The sequence below is a fragment of the Neomonachus schauinslandi genome, chromosome 11 (genome assembly GCF_002201575.2).
Source record: "Neomonachus schauinslandi chromosome 11, ASM220157v2, whole genome shotgun sequence".
NCBI classification, from domain to species: Eukaryota; Metazoa; Chordata; class Mammalia; order Carnivora; family Phocidae; genus Neomonachus; species Neomonachus schauinslandi.
Window position 1 is genome coordinate 26,688,048 of NC_058413.1, and position 19,357 is coordinate 26,707,404.

The 19,357-nt window shown below is 41.3% G+C and overlaps 2 protein-coding genes across 3 annotated transcripts in view; one reads left to right on the top strand and one right to left on the bottom strand.

Annotated features, from left to right (window-relative positions):
* The window catches only part of TCP11L1 (t-complex 11 like 1), a 35,682-nt gene that overhangs the window by 13,587 nt on the left and 2,738 nt on the right, over positions 1 to 19,357 (bottom strand). For both annotated transcript variants that reach the window (XM_021684734.1, XM_021684733.1), the window contains exons 2-5: positions 18,780 to 18,966; positions 6,819 to 6,951; positions 5,418 to 5,538; positions 3,945 to 4,165 (exon numbers count right to left, since the gene is read on the bottom strand). In XM_021684734.1, the coding sequence (XP_021540409.1) occupies positions 3,945 to 4,165; positions 5,418 to 5,538; positions 6,819 to 6,951; positions 18,780 to 18,942 (638 nt within the window). In that variant the 5' untranslated portion in view covers positions 18,943 to 18,966. The remainder of the gene's footprint in view (positions 1 to 3,944; positions 4,166 to 5,417; positions 5,539 to 6,818; positions 6,952 to 18,779; positions 18,967 to 19,357) is intronic.
* On the top strand, positions 16,583 to 16,756 carry LOC110575720 (40S ribosomal protein S29-like). Its single transcript, XM_044919320.1, has one exon. It carries the CDS (start codon positions 16,583 to 16,585, stop codon positions 16,754 to 16,756), a length of 174 nt encoding a protein of 57 aa, XP_044775255.1.

Genomic DNA, 19,357 nt, shown 5'->3' on the forward strand with positions numbered 1-19,357 from the left:
TTCTCCAGGGACATTCTGCCTCTCCTCTGAACGCTCCTTAGCAATTCCCCACATCCACCTACTGCAGACCAGTGACTGCTGGAAACTGCCCGCCGACAGCCGCTGACTAGAGTAGCCCACGAATACGTTCGTGCTCACAGAGTGTTTTTAAAGACCTCCATTTCCAGGCTCTCTTGAGAAATCAGAGGGTCTGACAACGTGGGCCATATTCCTTCATCTCCCCTTCAACAGTGTCTGTACTCCCACTTCGCTGGGTTCCCCAGGCCCGTCTCCTCCCAGTAGGAATTGAGTTTAGGTTGAGTTTGCTGCAAGCTCTCTCCCCAGGGGACTCACTTCCTAGGAACTCCTCACTTGGCCTTATTAGGAGCTCCTACTATTTCTAACATCTAGCACCATGCCCAGCACATAAGAGATGCTCAGTAAGAGCTTGTTGCATGAATGAACTCCATTTTTAAGAGGTTTGTTTTTAAGATTTTTTTTTTTGTTTAAGATTTTATTTATTTGACAGAGAGAGACATAGCTAGAGAGGAAACACAAGCAGGGGGAGTGGGAGAGGGAGAAGCAGGCTTCCTGCAGAGCAGGGAGCCCGACGCGGGGCTTGATCCCAAGACCCTGGGATCATGACCTGAGCCGAAGGCAGATGCTTAATGACTGAGCCACCCAGGCGCCCCTTTTTAAGATTTTTAAGTAATCTCCACACCCAACATGGGGTTTGAACTCATGACTCTAAGCTTAAGAGTAACACGCTCTACGGACTGAACCAGCCAGGTGCCCCTTTTTGGGAGGTCTTTTTTTTTTTTTTTTTTTAAAGATTATTTATTTATTTATTTATTAGAGAGTGAGCAGGAGAGAAACAGCATGAGAGGGGAGAGGGTCAGAGGGAGAAGCAGGCTCCCCGCTGAGCCGGGAGCCCGATGTGGGACTCGATCCCAGGACCCTGGGATCATGACCTGAGCTGAAGGCAGTCGCTTAACCAACTGAGCCACCCAGGCGCCCTGGGAGGTCTTTTCAATGCTTTCTAAACCCGGAGGTTAACTTCACAATGCAGAATATTTTTATATATACCAAATACTTATATAATGATATCAAGAAAGCTGAAAATAAGAGGCACCTGGGTGGCTCAGTCAGTTAAGCATCTGCCTTTGGCTCAGGTCATGATCCCAGTGTCCTGGGATCGAGCCCCGAGTAGGGTTCCCTGCTCAGCGGGGAGCCTGCTTCTCCCTCTACCTCGGTCCCTCCTCCTGCAACTTGTGCCAGCTCTTTCTTGCTCTCAAATAAAAAAAAAAAAAAAGCTGAAAATGAAAGGAACTTTTGGGAAAGCAACTTGGTAACATGCAATGAGAGTCTTAAAACTGTTCCTATCGGGCGCCTGGGTGGCTCAGTTGGTTAAGCGACTGCCTTTGGCTCAGGTCATGATCCTGGAGTCCTGGGATCGAGTCCCACATTGGGCTCCCGGCTCAGCGGGGAGCCTGCTTCTCCCTCTGACCCTCTCCCCTCTCATGCTGTTTCTCTGTCTCCCTCTCTTTCTCTCAAATAAATAAATAAAATCTTAAAAAAAAAAAAAAAAACTGTTCCTATCCTCTGACATAGTAATCCTATTTAAGAACTTATATTTAGGGGTGCCTGGGTGGCTCAGTCGTTAAGCGTCTGCCTTCGGCTCAGGTCATGATCCCAGGGTCCGGGGATCGAGCCCCGCATCAGGCTCCCTGCTCCGCGGGAAGCCTGCTTCTCCCTCTCCCACTCCCCCTGCTTGTGTTCCTGCTCTTGCTATCTCTCTCTCTGTGAAATAAATAAAATCTTAAAAAAAAACAACTTATATTTAGGAAATAACCTAAAATATAGAAAAAAGTTTTATGCACAAGGATGTTCATGGCAGGATTAAATAGCAAATAATTATACCTACTCTAATTGTCCATCTTAACAGAGTAATAGTTAACTATATCTATGCAAATGAATATCTTGCAGCCATTGCAAATGCTTATGGGGAGTTTTAAAAATAATCTAAGTTGGGGCGCCTGGGTGGCTCAGTTGGTTAAGCGACTGCCTTCGGCTCAGGTCATGATCCTGGAGTCCTGGGATCGAGTCCCGCATCGGGCTCCCTGCTCAGCAGGGAGTCTGCTTCTCCCTCTGACCCTCCCCCCTCTCATGCTCGCTCTATCTCATTCTCTCTCTCAAATAAATAAATAAAATCTTAAAAATAAATAAATAAATAAATAAATAATCTAAGTTGGTCATAAAAGGGATCCTATGGGGTTGGAACTGCCCAGGACCTTGAATGTAGTGGTGAATACACAAACTTACATAGGGGATACAATTATATAAAAATTAACATACATACACACAAACCCATTCAAGTAAAACTGGAAATCTAAGTGAGGTCATTGGATTGTATCAATGTCAATATTCTAGTTGTGATACACTACAGGTTTGCAAAATGTTAGCTTTGGGGGAAACTGGATAAAGTGTACTGTGTTATTTCTTACAACTCCACATGAATATACAATTATATCAATGACACTTTCAATTAAAAAAAAAAAAGTGAAATGATTAAGGGTATAATGTTTCTAGAAAAAGTCAGGCCTGCAATGCCCACCAGGAGGACCTCTTCGAGTCAACTGAACACTTGGGCTCATGAGACAACCGTAAGCCCCGGGTCTGGCATCATCTAGTCACACAGCCGGCCAAGGCAGCACTAACCATTCCTCTTCAGCAAGTTCCAGTAACAGCCAAGAGCAGACAGATCTATGGGAACCACCTGGCTTACAAGCCTCATGTGCTAATATATTTTGTAATAATTCTATGGCATGGCTTCTAGTGTCTCCACTAGGGGCATGACCTGTTATAAAAGCTACTCCCCTAAAGGACATCCAACGTGTGGTGTCCCATCCAGTATTTATAGTTCATTATCATTTCTTTTAGTCCAGATGCAATTTACCAATCCGAGGTCACTTTCCCCATAAGCAATGTTGCATGGTAGCATTTTGAGGCCTAACACCTTTATCTGTTTACAGGAAAAACAGAGCTAAGCAGTTAACCAAAAGTCAAATTATCAGGCAGCATCGTGTCAATCCTTTGTCAATAATATCATAAACATTATATAAATTTAGGGCACCTGGCTGGCTCAGTCGGTACAGCATGCAACTCTTGGTCTTGGGGTCATGAGTACAAGCCCCACGCTAGGTGTGGAGCCTACTTTAAAAAAAAAAACTATATAAATTTGATTACGATTAGGTTTAAAAATAAATACCCAAAAGACCAAAGGAAGTTAATATTATTATTAATATGACACCTACTGAAACATTTAAGGCTAAAATGTCATAATGTCTGGAAGCTCCTGGGTGGCTCAGTCAATTAGACATCTGACTCTTGATTTTGGCTCAGGTCATGATCTCAGGGTTGTGAGACTGAGTCCCGCGTTGGGCTCCGAGCTCTCTCCCTCTCCACCACACTCCCTTTCTCTCTTTCAAATAAATAAATCTTTAAAACAAACAAACAAAAAACCTGGGAGAGCTGTATAAAGGATATATGAGTGTTCACTGCACGGGTTTTTTGTTTTTGGGTTTTCTTTTTTACAACTTTTTTGTAAGTTTGGAATTTTTCAAAATAAAATGTTGAGGGAGAAAAAATATCAACATGATTAACAGTGATTTTGCCTTTAGATGGTAAAATTATGGGTGATTGTTTTTCCTTCTTTCTACTTTTCTATATTTTACAAAATGTTTGCTTTTTAATTTTTTTTTTTTTAATTTGTGAGTATCTACACTTGAAGTCCAAATCTGAAAATAGGCTCTGATTGAGCCTGGTGTCCACACTCAGCAGGGAGTCTATTTGAGACTCTCTCCCTCTCCCCCTCCCCCCACTCTAAGATGAATAAATCTAAAAAGAACAAGAGAAAAGGCCCTGTATTTTAAGCACACTGAAGGTGATTAACATGATTCCCATACCTGAAAAGGGGCACTATTTCCTTAATGTCCTTTAGTTTCCTGACTTCCTCATCTCGAGCAGGTGCACACAGGGTCCCCATCATGCCAATAATGAATTCTGCCAGCTTGGAAATGTCTAAGGCTCCATTCTCTGCTTCTTGCTTTATCAGATCCAGATCCAAGACTTCTGTTATCTGGTTTCTCAGTCTAGTGTGACCAGGCAGCAAGAAAGATAAGAGAGTCTACAAGAGAGCACAGCCAAGTTTAATCAAAGTTTCTTAGTCAGACATCATTTTTTATTATATGCAAAGGAATTTATAATTACCCAAATAAGGGCTTATCCATTGTTACCGTAATACAGTTGCTACTGTGATACATACTTTAATCTCTTAACAGTCTATAGAAAACATGCTTACAAATCATTTATTTTTTTAAGATTTTATTTATTTATTTGACAGAGACACAGCGAGAACGGGAACACAAGCAGGGGGAGTGGGAGGGGGAGAAGCAGGCTTCCCACGGGGCAGGGAGCCCGATACGGGGCTCGATCCCAGGATCCTGGGATCATGACCTGAGCCGAAGGCAGACGCTTAATGACTGAGCCACCCAGGCCCCCCTCATTTATTTATTTTTAAAGTAGGCTCTATGCCCCACATGGGGCTCGAACTCATAACCCTGAGATCAAGAGTCGCACACTCTACTGACTGAGCCAGCCAGCTGCCCGTTTGCAAATCATTTAGAGTAGCTATTTAAGCTTCCATTTAAGGTTTATGTAGCAGTCAACCAGATAAAAGATAAACTGTTAAAAGTGAGAAAAAACATAATTAATGTGAGCCTCTGAGCCAACCATAGACGCCAATTTTCACGGATGCATTTCTTCTTTGATACGACCGCTAAAGGCACTTGCAGGAAGAGTCATAACTTCTACTTAACGCCTTCTCTATCCCACAGACTGAATCACTTTTTGTCCATTATAAATTGAACACATCCACACCTATTAAAATTTTTATAAATCACCTATATTGTAAAATAACTTTTGTTTTCTCTAAATAATTCTGTTTCTAAAAATATAAACCTTCAGGAGCACCTGGGTGGCTCAGTCAGTTAAGTGTCCAACTCCTGGTTTCAGCTCAGGTCACGAATTCAGGGTCATTTGGGTCGTGAGATTGAGCCCCATGTTGGGCTCCACACTCAGTGCAGTCTGCCTGGATTCTTTCTTCCCTCCCTCTGACCCTGCCCCTGCATTTGTGCTCTCTCTCTCTAAATAAATAAATCTTTAAATATATACCTTCATTTACAAACATAAAACCTTCAGGTTATCATAGCTTGTTTCAAATTTTTAAAAGGGCATTGAGCCAAAAATAGTCTTAATCCACATTTCAACAAGTACTTTAGCTTATCCTTCGATTTCTTTAGTCTTCTGGTGCAGTAACACAGAGAGGTTAAATACTCCTAACACGCCAGAAAAGCACCACAATTTGCTCTCTGCCTCACCTCTTTGATTTCTCCAACAAGTTTGATGGCATGGTCATATGTCGGGGGCTCTTCACTTAGCTGGATGCTCAAGCAATCCCAAAAAGCTTTATGTACAATCTCCTTTACTCTCTTCTCCAAGCTGGAAACAAATGAAAAAAGAAAAATAAATAAATAAAATATTTGCGCCTCAAATCACTCTCAAAAGCACAAATTCTATAGGTTTAGGGTGAGACATGTTAAAAATAATTTGGATGAAGAAAAGACTTCCCAGATATACCTTATTTTAAGTTTAGTGATTTATTTCAATAAATACCTCATTGGACAGAATAATTTTCAACTCATTGGACAGATGACATTGGGCCAATTAATAGCATATAACAGTGCCATATGATTAAAAGCATATTGAAAAGTTCAGAGCTGTTTTCTTAATTTTCTTAAGATATTAAGTTTCTTAAGATATTTATGATTAAGTAGTTTAAGATAACAACTCAGCATGTATATAGGCTGAAGGACTTTTTTCCAGAAAATATCCTATTCCTATGTGATCTATGAGACACTTGCTTAATTAGGTACCAAACTGTAAAACTAACATATAACATCTCACTAAAACCAGTCTTTAGGGGTGCCTGGCTGGCTTCGTCAGTAGAGCATGATATCAGGGTTAAGAGTTTGAGCCCCACGTTGGGTGTAGAAACTACTTACAAATAAAAATCTTAAAAAAAAAAAAGTATATTGTGAGAGCAAAAAAAGTAGTTCTTCATGATTAATGTGAAAAAGTACTGTCTTTGCAGAACATAAAAGAAATGTCCGTAAAGTCATAGAAGGCTCATGTGGGCGACTCTATAGGTTGGCAACCCAGCAGCCATTCCTCCTCCTTGGCTAACAGACTCCCAGTGTTTATCACGGCACTTTTACAATTGTAACGGGCAATGATTTTTCTTTCTTATGACAATACATTTTAAAAGGTACACTTTACAATCAAGAGTTTTAGATTTAATAGGATATGTGCCAGGTGCTATGGACATAGAAAATAACACATAATCTTCGTTTTTGTAGAGCTTACACTCTGGTGAAGAACATAGTAAACCAACAACTATAGTACGATGTGATAGTTACAAGAAATGAATGAAACAATACAACGAAAACACAAGATAGGACAGCTAAGTCCTATGCAGTAAGGAGAAGCTGACATGAAAGATGTCCACAGGAGACTTCCTAGACCTTTTATTTATGATCAGTGGTCCTGAGATCCATTTCCAAGAGTGATTCCAAGTATAGACGTACTGTGGGGTTTTTCTGAGCACCAACATACAAAAGGAAAAAATACATTTGAATATACTGACATCAAGCGGAGAAGACCTTTCCAGAACTGGTAAATGGCAGAGTTCCACTAAACAAGGTAACTCAGAACCGCCTTACCTGTCTTCTGGTAATTCAACCGGTTTAATCCGAAAGTCTCCATTTACTACAATTTCATGGGCTAGAGCCATGTTAGTGACTCCTTTCGCTGTCTCTAGAAGTTCTTCTACTGTCACAAATCGAGGAGGACTAGCTGTAACAAAACCCAGGGTAAGAGATTTGCTTCTCTAGATAAAAATTTCCATTAAAGTGAGGAGAGGGCAGTGGTTCTGGTACCAGCTAATGATTTTGGTTATGCCTCTGTTTATGAAAATACTCCAGCAATTTCAAACAACAGAATTGTACTTGTTTCATTTTTATTTTAATCTAGAATCCTAAAAACAGAGACCACTTCCAATATTCAAAATATCTGTTTTTTCACTCAAGGCTGGTCCGTGGAAATGATTAAATTAAACTGAGACTTAGGTAAACTTTTTAAGTCACAGAGTATCAAATTTTCCAAGAAGCGGAGGGTTGTTTTCTAATCTCTTTGCTTTTTGTCTATCCTAAATTTAAGAAAGGAGACCCCAGATTTAGGATTTTCTCATTTGCTCCCATCAGCAGTTTACATTTTGCACCACCACTAATACTGTGCCAGGAATGAATCTCCCCAAATTAAAATCTCATCAAGTAGTTTAGGGCACCAGGTGCTATTCAAAAAACTCTAAAGCTACTACATTGTATAGGATACTAACAATGTTTTGAAACCATAATTTGAAAAGCACTGATCTAGAAGATAATTAAGAAGATATATTAATTTTATGTGATGGGGATAAGATCTAGGCTTAAAATGAAATAAATAATGTCACTGGTTTGCACGGGTTTAACAGTTATAAAGATCTTCTTAGGTTAGTCAAAAATTATTTACCTTCCTCTTTTACTTTTTTCTTTTGCTCACCAAAAAAAGGAACCAAATCTAAGAGCCGGTCCTATCCTGTCTGGTAAAAATCTTTATTCAGTCACATAAGGGGAAGTTGGAAACAACATAAATTCTTCTCAATGTTTCTACAGAATATTAATGAAAATACTAAAGAAATAAATAAATCTTGCTTCATGGATATTAGGAAAATATAATGAACATCCAAAAATCAAAGCCCAGATAAAAATTTTCAATATTATTAAGATGTCAATTTCTGCCAAATTAATCTATTGATAAAATGCAATCCCAGTAAAAATTCCAGCAAGCTTTTTTGTTGAAAATGCCAAACTGGGGGTACCTGGGTGGCTCAGTCAGTTGAGTGTCTGCCTTTGGCTCAGGTCATGATCTCGGGGTCCTGGGATCGAGCCCCGCATCGGGCTCCCTGCTCAGCAGGGAGCCTGCTTCTCCCTCTCCCTCTGTGTTCTCTCTCTCAAATGAATAAATAAAATCTTTAAAAAAAAAAAAGTGCCAAACTGATTTTAAAATTTACATGGAAATGCACAGGACCTACAGAAATGAAAACTATTGTGGAAGAGAATAAAGTTGAAAGACTTTAACTGATTTCAAGAGTTACTTTAAAGCTACAACAATCAAGACAGTGTATTTTTGGCATGAAGATCGATCAAGTGAACAGAAGAGAGGACCCAGAAACAGACTGATACACACATACATACACATACATGTGGTCAATGAGGCAAGATCAGTTTAACTAAATAGTGCTGGAACAATTGGTTCTCTGTATATAAAAGAATGACCCTCAACCCTTACCTCATATAAGTAAAAAGGAACTCAAAATGGACCACAGACCTAAATATAACAGCTAAAACTATAAAACTCCTATGAGAAAAGACAGGTGAAATCTTTACCTTGAATTAGGTAAAATTTCTTAGAGTAAGATAAAAAAAAAAACTCAACATATAAGAGAAAAAAGATGATAAATTATGCTTTATCAAAATTTAAAACTTTTGGGTGCCTGGGTGGCTCAGTCATTAAGCGTCTGCCTTCGGCTCAGGTCATTATCCCAGAGTCCTGGGATGGAGCCCCGCATCAGGCTCCCTACTCAGCAGGAAGCCTGCTTCTCCCTCTCCCCACTCCCCCTGCTCGTATTCCCTCTCTTGCTGTCTCTCTCTGTCAAATAAAATAAAATCTTAAAAAAAAAAAAAAATTAAAACTTTTATTCTGTGAAAGACTCCTATCAAGAAAATGAAAAGGCATGCCAGATAGGACAGAATATATGCAAAACACATATGTGATAAAGGACTTGTATCCGGAATTAGAAAGAACTCTTATAACTCAAAAATAGACAACAACCAGTAAAAAACGGGCAAAAGATTTGAACAGACATTTCTCCAAAGTAGATACACAAGTGGCCAGTAGGCCATGAACAGCTACTCAACATCATTAATCATCAGTGTGAAATAACAGAAAATATGTATTTTGGTCTCTGCTCCTCTGTTCCTGGCACAAGACTCCTAAAATCCTTCTAATTTCCTAAGTGATAAGAACATTAGGAGCATCTAGTTTTAATATTTGGGTTTTGACCGGGCTCATTGACACCAGGCTCCTAAAACCCTTGTTAATTCCTAAGTGATAAGCACAAGCAGCATGTTTTGTTCTGTTGTGACTCTGAATGAGCTCCCGGATGGCTTCTGGATGGGGCTGGTCACCAGAAAGACCAAGCCATGATTAGAAGGCTGGATTTTTCAGTCCTCTTCTCCAGAGAGGGTAGAAGGGCTGGAAATGGAGTTAATAATTAATCATGCCTACATGAGGAAGCCTCCGTAAAGTCCCAATAGTAGGGGGTTCAGAGATCTCCCAGGTTGTCCAACACATCCATACTGGGAGGGTGATACACCCCAACTCCATAGGGACAGAAGCTCCTGCACTTAGGACCCTCCCAGACTTCACCCTATGTAGCTGTTCATCTAGCTGTTCATCTGTATTTACCTTTTAATAAACCGGTGAACAGTGTTGCCCTGAGTTCTGTGAGCCACTCTAGCAAATTAACAGAATCCAAGGAGGGGTCACTAGAATCTCCAGTCTATAGCTGACCGGTCAGAAGCAGAGACGACAACCTAGACTTGTGACTGGTGTCCAAAGCAGAGGGATGGGGGGAGGGGGGTATTCCTGTGGGACTAAGTCCTTCACCTGTAATATCTGATGTTATCTCTGGGTAGATAGTGTCAGAATTTAGTTGAAGTGTAAATAGTGTCAGTTGAAGTGTAAGACACCCAGCTGGTGTCACAGAAAATTGATTGGGGGTGGGGAGCCCCACACATTTGGTAACTAGAAGAGGTATACTCTGTGTGAGTAGTAAAAGACACCCAGGAGAAAAACAGAGGAGGAAGGACTGGGTTTTGCCCCACGCAGGTAGAAAACTGTAGGTTTTTCCTTTTAGAATCAGGGAAATGCAAATTAAAACCACACTGAGATACCAATACATACCTACCGGAATGGCCAAAATGAAAGAGACTGATCATACCAAGTCTTGACATAGATGTGGAGCATCTGGAACTCTCGTACATAAACAATGGGAATGAAAAATGGAACCATCACTTTGGAAAACCAGCTCTTGTAAAAGTAAAACATAAACTTAACCACATGACCCAGCAACCCCACTCCTAGGTCTTTACCCAAGAAAACTGAAAACATATGGCCATGTTAAGACCTGTCTTCAAATGTTAATAGCAGCATTCTTCCTAACAATCAAAACCTAGAACTAATCCAAATGTGGATCATCTGCAGAATGGATAAACAAATTGTAACCATACAACGGAAGACTACCCAGCAATAACAAAGGAATAAACTGATACATGCAAAGACATAGATGAATCTTAAAAGCATTATCTCAAGTTAAAGAGTCAGATACAAAAGACTATAAACAGTATGATTCCATTTATTTGAAATCATAAAAAGGGCAAAATTATAGTGACAGAAAGCAAGTAAGTGGTTGCCAAAGGCCAGAATTCATTATATGAGGCCACCATTACCCTGATACCAAAACCAGACACTACAGGGAAAGAAAAGTACAGGTCAACATCCCTGAAGATCATAGATGCAAAGATCCTCGACAAAATATAGCAAACCAAATTGAACAATACATTAAATGGATCATACACGATGATCAAATGGTGGGAAAGATGCACTGTGCAGAGGCATGGGAATTCAGGGAGGTGATGAAAATGTTCTAGTAGCTCATAATTGTGGTAGTAGTGACACAACTGTAAATGCATTTGTCAAAACTCAAATATGTACTTAAAATTCAATTTTATTATGTATAAATTATACCTCAATAAAATTGATTAAAAATTCAAAGGCACTGAGCAGGAATTTGCTATATGCATACTGATTATTAAATTTATTCGAGCTAATATATATATACATATTTTAAAGATTTTTATTTATTTATTTGTCAGAGAGAGAGAGAGCACAAGCAGGGGGAGCAGCAGAGGGAGAGGGAGAAGCAGGCTCCCCACTGAGCAGGGAGCCCGATGTGGGACTCGATCCCAGGACCCTGGGATCATGACCTGAGCCGAAGGCAGACGCTTAACGACTGAGCCACCCAGGCGTCCCTATATATATATTTTAAAGATTTTATTTATTTATTTGACAGAGAGAGACACAGCGAGAGAGGGAACACAAGCAGGGGGAGTGGGAGAGGGAGAAGCAGGCTTCCCACTGAGCAGGGAGCCCAACGCGGGGCTCGATCCCAGGACCCTGGGATCATGACCCGAGCCGAAGACAGACGCTTAACAACTGAGTCACCCAGCTAATATTTTCTGTTGCCATTTATCAGAAAATGGAACTTCCATTGTGGTATATCAATAGTGAGGATCAGAAGTTAAAGTTATTAAATTCCATCGGGCTCTTATCTTTTTTAAGATTTTTTTTTTAAAGTAATCTTGGGGCGCCTGGGTGGCTCAGTCATTAAGCGTCTGCCTTCGGCTCAGGTCATGATCCCAGGGTCCTGGGATCGAGCCCCGCATCGGGCTCCCTGCTGGGCAGGAAGCCTGCTTCTCCCTCTCCCACTCCCCCTGCTTGTGTTCCTGCTCTCGCTGTGTCTCTCTGTCAAATAAATAAAATCTTTAACAAAAAAAGAAAAGTAATCTCTACACCCAACGTGGGGCTCAAACTCACAACCCCGAGATCAAGAGCCACACGCTCTAATGACTTAGCCAGACAGGCACGCCAAGTTTTTCTCTCCTAAAGAGATTCAGGATTGTCACCAGGGCTTTCAAGTTACGTTTTAGCCTTGGTTTTGCAAAAATCTTCAAATGTCTAATCATCTTAAACTTCTGAAAATAACAGAAACACTTTTCACAGTAAATTTACCATTTTTCACCAATTTGGGGCATTTCGGTGATGAGAAATAGACCCTGTTTGCATGCCACCTAGTCATGAAACACAATGGAAAGAGCACATTAGGAAGAAATTCAGTTCCCTCTAACCAAGACTCTTGAATGTGACCTTCAACAAGTCATTTAAATCTTCCAGCGCCAGAGGCGCCTGGCTGGCTCAGTCAGTTAAGCATCTGACTCTTAGTTTCAGCTTCAGTTGTGATCTCAGGGTCGTGGGGTTGAACCCTGGGAGGAGCCCAGCACTTGGCAGGGAGTCCGCTTGGGATTCTCTCTCTCTTCATCTCCCTCTGCCCCTAAATCTTTAAATCTTCCAGGGCTATTATTTCCTAATATGCAAAAAGAAGATAACCGAAGGAATGTTCTATGAAAGAGGAGACTCTTCCAAATTATAGGTAAGTGTGTTCTCAGGGTTTTGGGTACACTTGGGACAAAACAGTTTGTACCGAGTGCTGAGAACATCAGACACCAGCTTACAGGAGCTGTCCAACTTAGAGACTACTTAAAATCAAACTTATTAATGAAGGGTACCTGATAAAAAGAGATAAAAGCTATAATTCTAAGATATCGGATACGTTACAGATCTACACACACAGGAATTGTTCACTGCATACTAATTACAGGGTTGTGGGATGGGATTGTTTTGTATTTGAGAATTCTCAAATGGCAAATGTCACCCAAAACTACTCTAGAGTACAGTGAAGCAAGAGTAAAGTTTATCCACAGAACTTACTGCACTGTGTAGAAATTGCTTGTTACTTTGTCTTCTTCACTAGACAGCAAGCTCCATGAACAAAGAGATTATGAGGGCCTGCTGGCTCACTACTGGATTCCTGATACACAGTATGCACTTAATAAATATTGGCTGATTGACTGAACACAGAGACACCATAATTCAAAGTCTAGTCATGAGCTTTAAAAATGTAAGAACTTAGGGGTGCCTGCCTGGCTCAGCTGGAAGAGCTTGCAACTCAATCTCGGGGTTGTGAGTTCAAGCCCCACACTGGGTGTGGAGATTTCTGAAATAAATAAACAAATCAAAATGTAAGAATTTAGTGCCATCCATTTATCTAAGGATGCCTGGGATGTACTAATTAAATTCACAGGGGTGGGGTGCCTGGCTGGCTCAGTCAGTAGAGCATGTGATTCTCATCTCAGGGTTGTAAATTTGAGCCCCATGTTGGGTGTAGGGATTACTTAAAAATAAAATCTTGGGCGCCTGGGTGGCTCAGTCGTTAAGCGTCTGCCTTCGGCTCAGGTCATGATCCCAGGGTCCTGGGATCGAGTCCCACATCGGGCTCCCTCCTCGGCGGGAAGCCTGCTCTCCCTCTCCCACTCCTGCTGCTTGTGTTCCTGCTCTCGCTATCTCTGTCTCTGTCAAATAAATAAATAAATAAAATCTTTAAAAATAAATAAATAAATAAAAAAAAAAAATAATAAAATCTTTAGGGGCACCTGGGTGGCTCAGTCGGTTGAGCGTCTGACTCTTGGTTTCAGCTCAGGTCATGATCTCAGGATTTTGAGATGGAGCCCTGTGTTGGGCTCTGTGCTCAGCATGGAGTCTGCTTAAGTCTCTCTCTCTTCCTCCCCCTTGTAACCCCCCGTCCCCTGCCCATGTGCACGTGTGCCCCCTCTCCCTCCAAAATAAATAAATCTTTAAAAAAATAAATAAAAATCTTTTTTTAAATGCAAGAACTTAGTGTCATCCATTTATCTAAGGATGACTGGGATCTACTAATTAAACTCACAAAGACCTGATTTAACAAATCAAAATGCTAAATGGAAAATATTAACTGGAATAACAATTGATGTTTTTCATCTGAATACAGCATCTCTTACTGGTCAACAGGTGATTAAACACCAGAACAGAAGGCGCTTTGTGAGCAGAGAAGCATGTGGTAGTAGAGTATCTCAGAGGAGAAGTTATAGCGGACTGATCCTTACTCTGAGGAGCTCTATGTTGAAAGAACAGATCATCTTTTAGAATCAAATCACCACCTCAGATTAGTGCCAACCAATTCTCACAAGCCAGCCATTTTTCCTTTTTCAACATTCTCTATCACTAAAGGTTCTGCACTGAAATTCCAACGTGTGCGGGGGCAAATAGTTGTCACACGCCAGCCATTCAATTTTGACACTATCTACCTGCAGGTAGCATCAGATCTCACAAGTTAGGGGCTGGGTTCTATAAAACTGCCCCAGTCGCAAGTCCACATTGTCACCTGCACTATAGATCAGAGGTTCCAACGACTCCCGCCTCTTGTTTGATTAATTTTTTTTTAAAGATTTTATTTATTTATTTGAGAGAGAGAATGAGAGACAGAGAGCACGAGAGGGAAGAGGGTCAGAGGGAGAAGCAGATCCCCCGCTGAGCAAGGAGCCCGACGCGGGACTCGATCCGGGGACCCCAGGATCATGACCTGAGCCGAAGGCAGTCGCTTAACCAACTGAGCCACCCAGGCGCCCTTGTTTGATTAATTTGCTACAGCGGCCCATAGAACTCAGGGAAACACTTTACTTACCAGATTCCTGGTCTAGTATAAAAGGATATAACTCCAGAGCAGCCAGATGAAGAGATGTGTGGGGCAAGGTACGGGAAAGGAGGCGGAGCTTCCATGCTCGGAGCACCCCACTCTCCCAGCACCACCACGTGTTCACCAACCCTCTCCCAAAGCTCTCCCAAAACAGTCCTCTTGGGTTTTTATGGAGGCTTCATTATATAGGCATGATTGATTAAATCACTGGCCATTGGCCGGGCACCTGGGTCGCTCAGTCGGTTAAGCGGCCGACTCTTGATTTCAGCTCAGGTCATGATCTCAGGGTCCTAGGCTAGAACCCTGGCGCGGCTCCCTACCGGCTCCATGTTTGGTGGGGAGTCTGCTTGAGGATTCTCTCTCCGCCCCTCCCCCCACGTGCCTGTGCATGTGCAGGCACGTGCTCTTTCCCTCTCTCAAATCTTCAAAAAACAAAAAAAGAAAGAAAGAAAGAAATCACTGGCCATTGGCAATTGATTCAACCTCCAGCCCCTCTTCCTACTCTGGAGGTTGGGGGATGGGACTGAAAGTTCCAACCCTCTAATCACATGACTGGGTCCCCTGGCAACCAGCCCCCATCCTTCAGAGACCTAGGTGGTTTCCAGTCGCCTCATTAACATAACAAAAGACACCTTTCTAGGACTCATCATTTAGGAAATTCCAAAGGAGCTCTTTGCCAGGACTGGGCAAAGACCAAATATAGTTCTTATTTTATAAATCACAGTATCACAGGTACCAATAGCAATTCTGCCTTTAAAATATTACTCTATTATAATTTGCAGGGCTAAAGGTTATTTTTTGCTATTTACATTTTAACTTGTAGCATTCCAGAAGTGATTTTAGAGTTACTATAAACTCAAATGTCTGCAGTTAATTTCATATTTTATAAATTCTTATTTATGATCTATGTGATCAGTGATGCTTCCTGATGTGGTCCTCAGATTATGGAGTCTGAGCTTTACCACAGAGGCCCACTGCCCTGTGCCTACCTACTATTATAAGGAGCAAGAGCAAGGAAGCCAGAGGAATATTTTAGGGCACTGACTTTATACCTCATTTTGGTATAGACCTCTAAAAGAATTTAATGAAATATTCCATGACTTTCTTCCTAAAAAAATGCATATGCACACAAATGCTGATATACTTTTCTGGCTGTTCCTAGGACCCCCTAACACTTAATCATGGGTCCCAAGTAAGTACTCTTGCCTTAAGGATATAACTACACACAATCTCGGATAATATAGTCTAGTGTTGGCTTGACATTAATTTGGAGTCATGCCAGTAGACTGACAGGATGCCAAAGGCATGGCCATCAATCAAAGAATGACTAAAGATCTATACCACTGGTCCTCCTTATCAGAAACTGTAGGTGATAAAACCATCATGTTGGCCATATACATCCAAATTACAGCAATCAGTCCTGGTATCTTTTTTTTTTTTTAAAGGTTTTATTTATTTATTTGACAGAGAGAGACACAGTGAGAGAGGGAACACAAGCAGGGGGAGTGGGAGAGGGAGAAGCAGGCTTCCCACGGAGCAGGGAGCCCGATGCGGGGCTCGATCCCAGGACCCTGGGATCATGACCTGAGCCAAAGGCAGACGCTTAACAACTGAGCCACCCAGGCGCCCCTGGTCCTGGTATCTTTAAATGCAACAGATGACATGCCAGTAGTATTAACAATTAATATTTATTGAGCATTTATTAGGTGCCACGCATTACTCTAAATGCTTTACATGAATTCATTTAATCTTTACAACCATCCTAAGAGATAAGTGTATTTTCCTCATTTTAAAAATGAGAAAACAGGGGCGCCTGTCTGGCTCAAGTCGGTAGAGCATATGACTCTTGATCTCGGGGTTGCGACTTCAAGCCCCACATTCGGCATGGAGCCTACTTTAAAAAAAATAAAAATAAAAAAAATAGGGGTGGCTTTTTTTTTTTTTTTTTTTTTGCCTCGTTGCATCCGAGAGAGCAAGATGGGTCACCAGCAGCTGTACCAGAGCCATCCGAGGAAATGTGGCCAGGGTTCTCGTTCCTGCCACATCTGCTCAAACTGGCACAGTCTGATCCGGAAATACGGCCTCAATATGTGCCGCCAGTGTTTCCGTCAGTACGCGAAGTATGATATAGGCTTCATTAAATTGGATTAAGTGAACTTCCTTGAATTGGTCATCCAAGATAACCTACCTTAACTGCAGATATCCAAGATACCTACTTTAATGCCAACTCATTGTACATAAAATAAAAATACTCCAATTAAAAAAAAAAATAGGGGAGCCTGGCTGTCTCAGTCAGTACAGCATGCGACTCAATCTCAGGGTTGTGAATTCAAGCCCCAGGTTGGGTATAGATTACATAAAATTAAAATCTTAAAAAATAAATAGAAATGAGAAAACAGAAGCTTTCTAACTATACGTATTAGAAATCAATATGACCAAAGTCATATTTGCTTACAGTGAGCTCTTTGTACTCTGGCTGCTGGGAGAACCCTACTTTTTTCTGCAAAAATAATTTTTTCTGCAAGGCCTAACACATGCATGATAGACTTATCAACAGCATGTTTCCCTGAACTTATTGGTGTATCTATCAAAATCTATGTGATACTAAATCACAATAAAATGGGGCCCATAATGTTCGCTATAAGAATACTATATTGTGGGGCCCCTGGGTGGTTAAGCATCGGTTAAGCATCTGCCTTTGGCTCAGGTCCTGATCTTAGGGTCCGGGGATTGAGCCCTGTGTTGGGCTCTCTGCTCATCAGGAAGTCTGCTTCTCCCTCTCCCCTGGCAACCTCCCCACTCCACCCCAAGCTCTCTCTCGCTCTCAAATAAAATCTAAAAAGGAAAAAAAAAAATACTATGTTGAGGGGCGCCTGACTTGCTCAGTCAGTAAAGCATGCAACTCTTCCTCTCAGAGTCCTGAGTTCAAGCCCCACACTGGGCATAAAGCTTCCTTAATTTAAAAAAAAGGGGAGGAGGTGCCTGCGTGGCTCACCCATTAAGCGTCTGCCTTTGGCTCAGGTCATGGTCCCAGGGTCCTGGGATGGAGCCCCACAACGGGTTCCCTGCTTGGCGGGAAGCCTGATTCTTCCTCCCCACTCCCCCTGCTGTGTTCCCGCTCTCGCTGTGTCTCTGTCAAATAAATAAATAAAATCTTTAAAAAGAAAAGAATACTGTGTGGACTAATAAATTACCTGGGAAGAGCTTTGATCATTTTAAAAGAAACACACCTGAAACCCCCAAAATGTTCATATTTCTTTCAAATATGAAGAACTACTGATCATCTACACTTTAAAGAGATAATATCAGCACCGACATTTTTAGACTATGACACTCCCTCTTAAAACTTTCATTTTTGGATTCACTTCAAAAAGCTTAAGTATTCTTAATAAAAGACATGAGTTGGGGCGACTGCTGGGAATACTTGCGGAAATTACCACCCTTTCATCCTTGAGGCCCTGCTCCCTGCCAGGGATCTGAAATGACTTCACCACACATTCAGCAAACTGAATCCCCTCAACCTCGTGGGAACTAAGCCCCCAGGCAATGGAGTTAGGGTGTGGTGACCTCACTCACATTCAAAACCTATTTCTTTTTTAACCTGCACAAGCACAGTCCTGGCTGGAACCTGCCTCACACTTTTCAGATGTTTTTTAAATTAAAGCTACAATTTGCACTCCACCCTATTTCTCAGAGCACTTCAGAGAAAGTGGAATGCCACAGAGACTGCAGGAAGATAGGAATATTCTGGACATGATCCTAAAATTTTAATTTCTCAAGCAACTGAAAACCCACAAGTGGGAACGCCCGGGTGGCTCAGTCATTTAAGCATCTGCCTTCCGCTCAGGTCAGGATCTCTGGGTCCTGGGATCAGCCCTGCAGGGCTTCCTGCTCAGCAGGGAGTCTCCTTCTCTCTCCCTCTCTCTCTGCCACTCCCCACCATGTGCTTTTTCTCTCTCTCTCTCAAATAAATAAAATCTTAAAAACAAAAAAAAAGAAAGTCCACAAGTGAATAGGCTGCCAGTTGAGAAACTTGGCTATTCTTAAATACTAGTTATCGGCAATGTTATCATATTAGAACCCAGCTCAGGGCCACAAGTACAAGGAAGCCTAATCAAAATATCATCTGAAAACAATGATAATATGGCTTCTAACCAAAGTCAAATTTGCTTACAGTGAGGTCTTTGCACTCTTTGGGTGCTGGGAGAAACCGACTTTATTGTTTTCTGTAGAGCTTCATCAGAACCTTCCACAGCATCTTCAAGGTCTTGCTCAGAATCATTCGATTTTGATTTTCCGGCTTCATTTATATTGGGCTTGCCAGGGTTTTCGGACATTCTCAATTAAGTTTATTTACTTTCCTAGGAAAGAAAAAAAAAAAGTGAACCAAATGTTCTGGCTCTGTCACTAACTAGCAGTAGGACTCTTGGCAAATCATTTATTTTCTTTGGGTTTCAATTTTCTCACCTGTAAGAATGAATGGGCTTGCGAAGATCTTATCCAGCTATCATATTCTTCCTCAATGATTAAACAGATACATGTAAAATGACACTTATGATTTATCAAATTTATGGACCTGTACCTCAGAGAGCGACGAGTTTGAATATTTTTGTCCCACTCCTAAGTACCATGTCAAAAGAAAACAGGACCTTACATTGTCGGAAGATAATACTATCAGCTGCCTGCTTCTATTTTAATCAAAAAGTGATTCAATTCTTCCATTCTTTACTTTCATTCCTGAGAGTGGATATG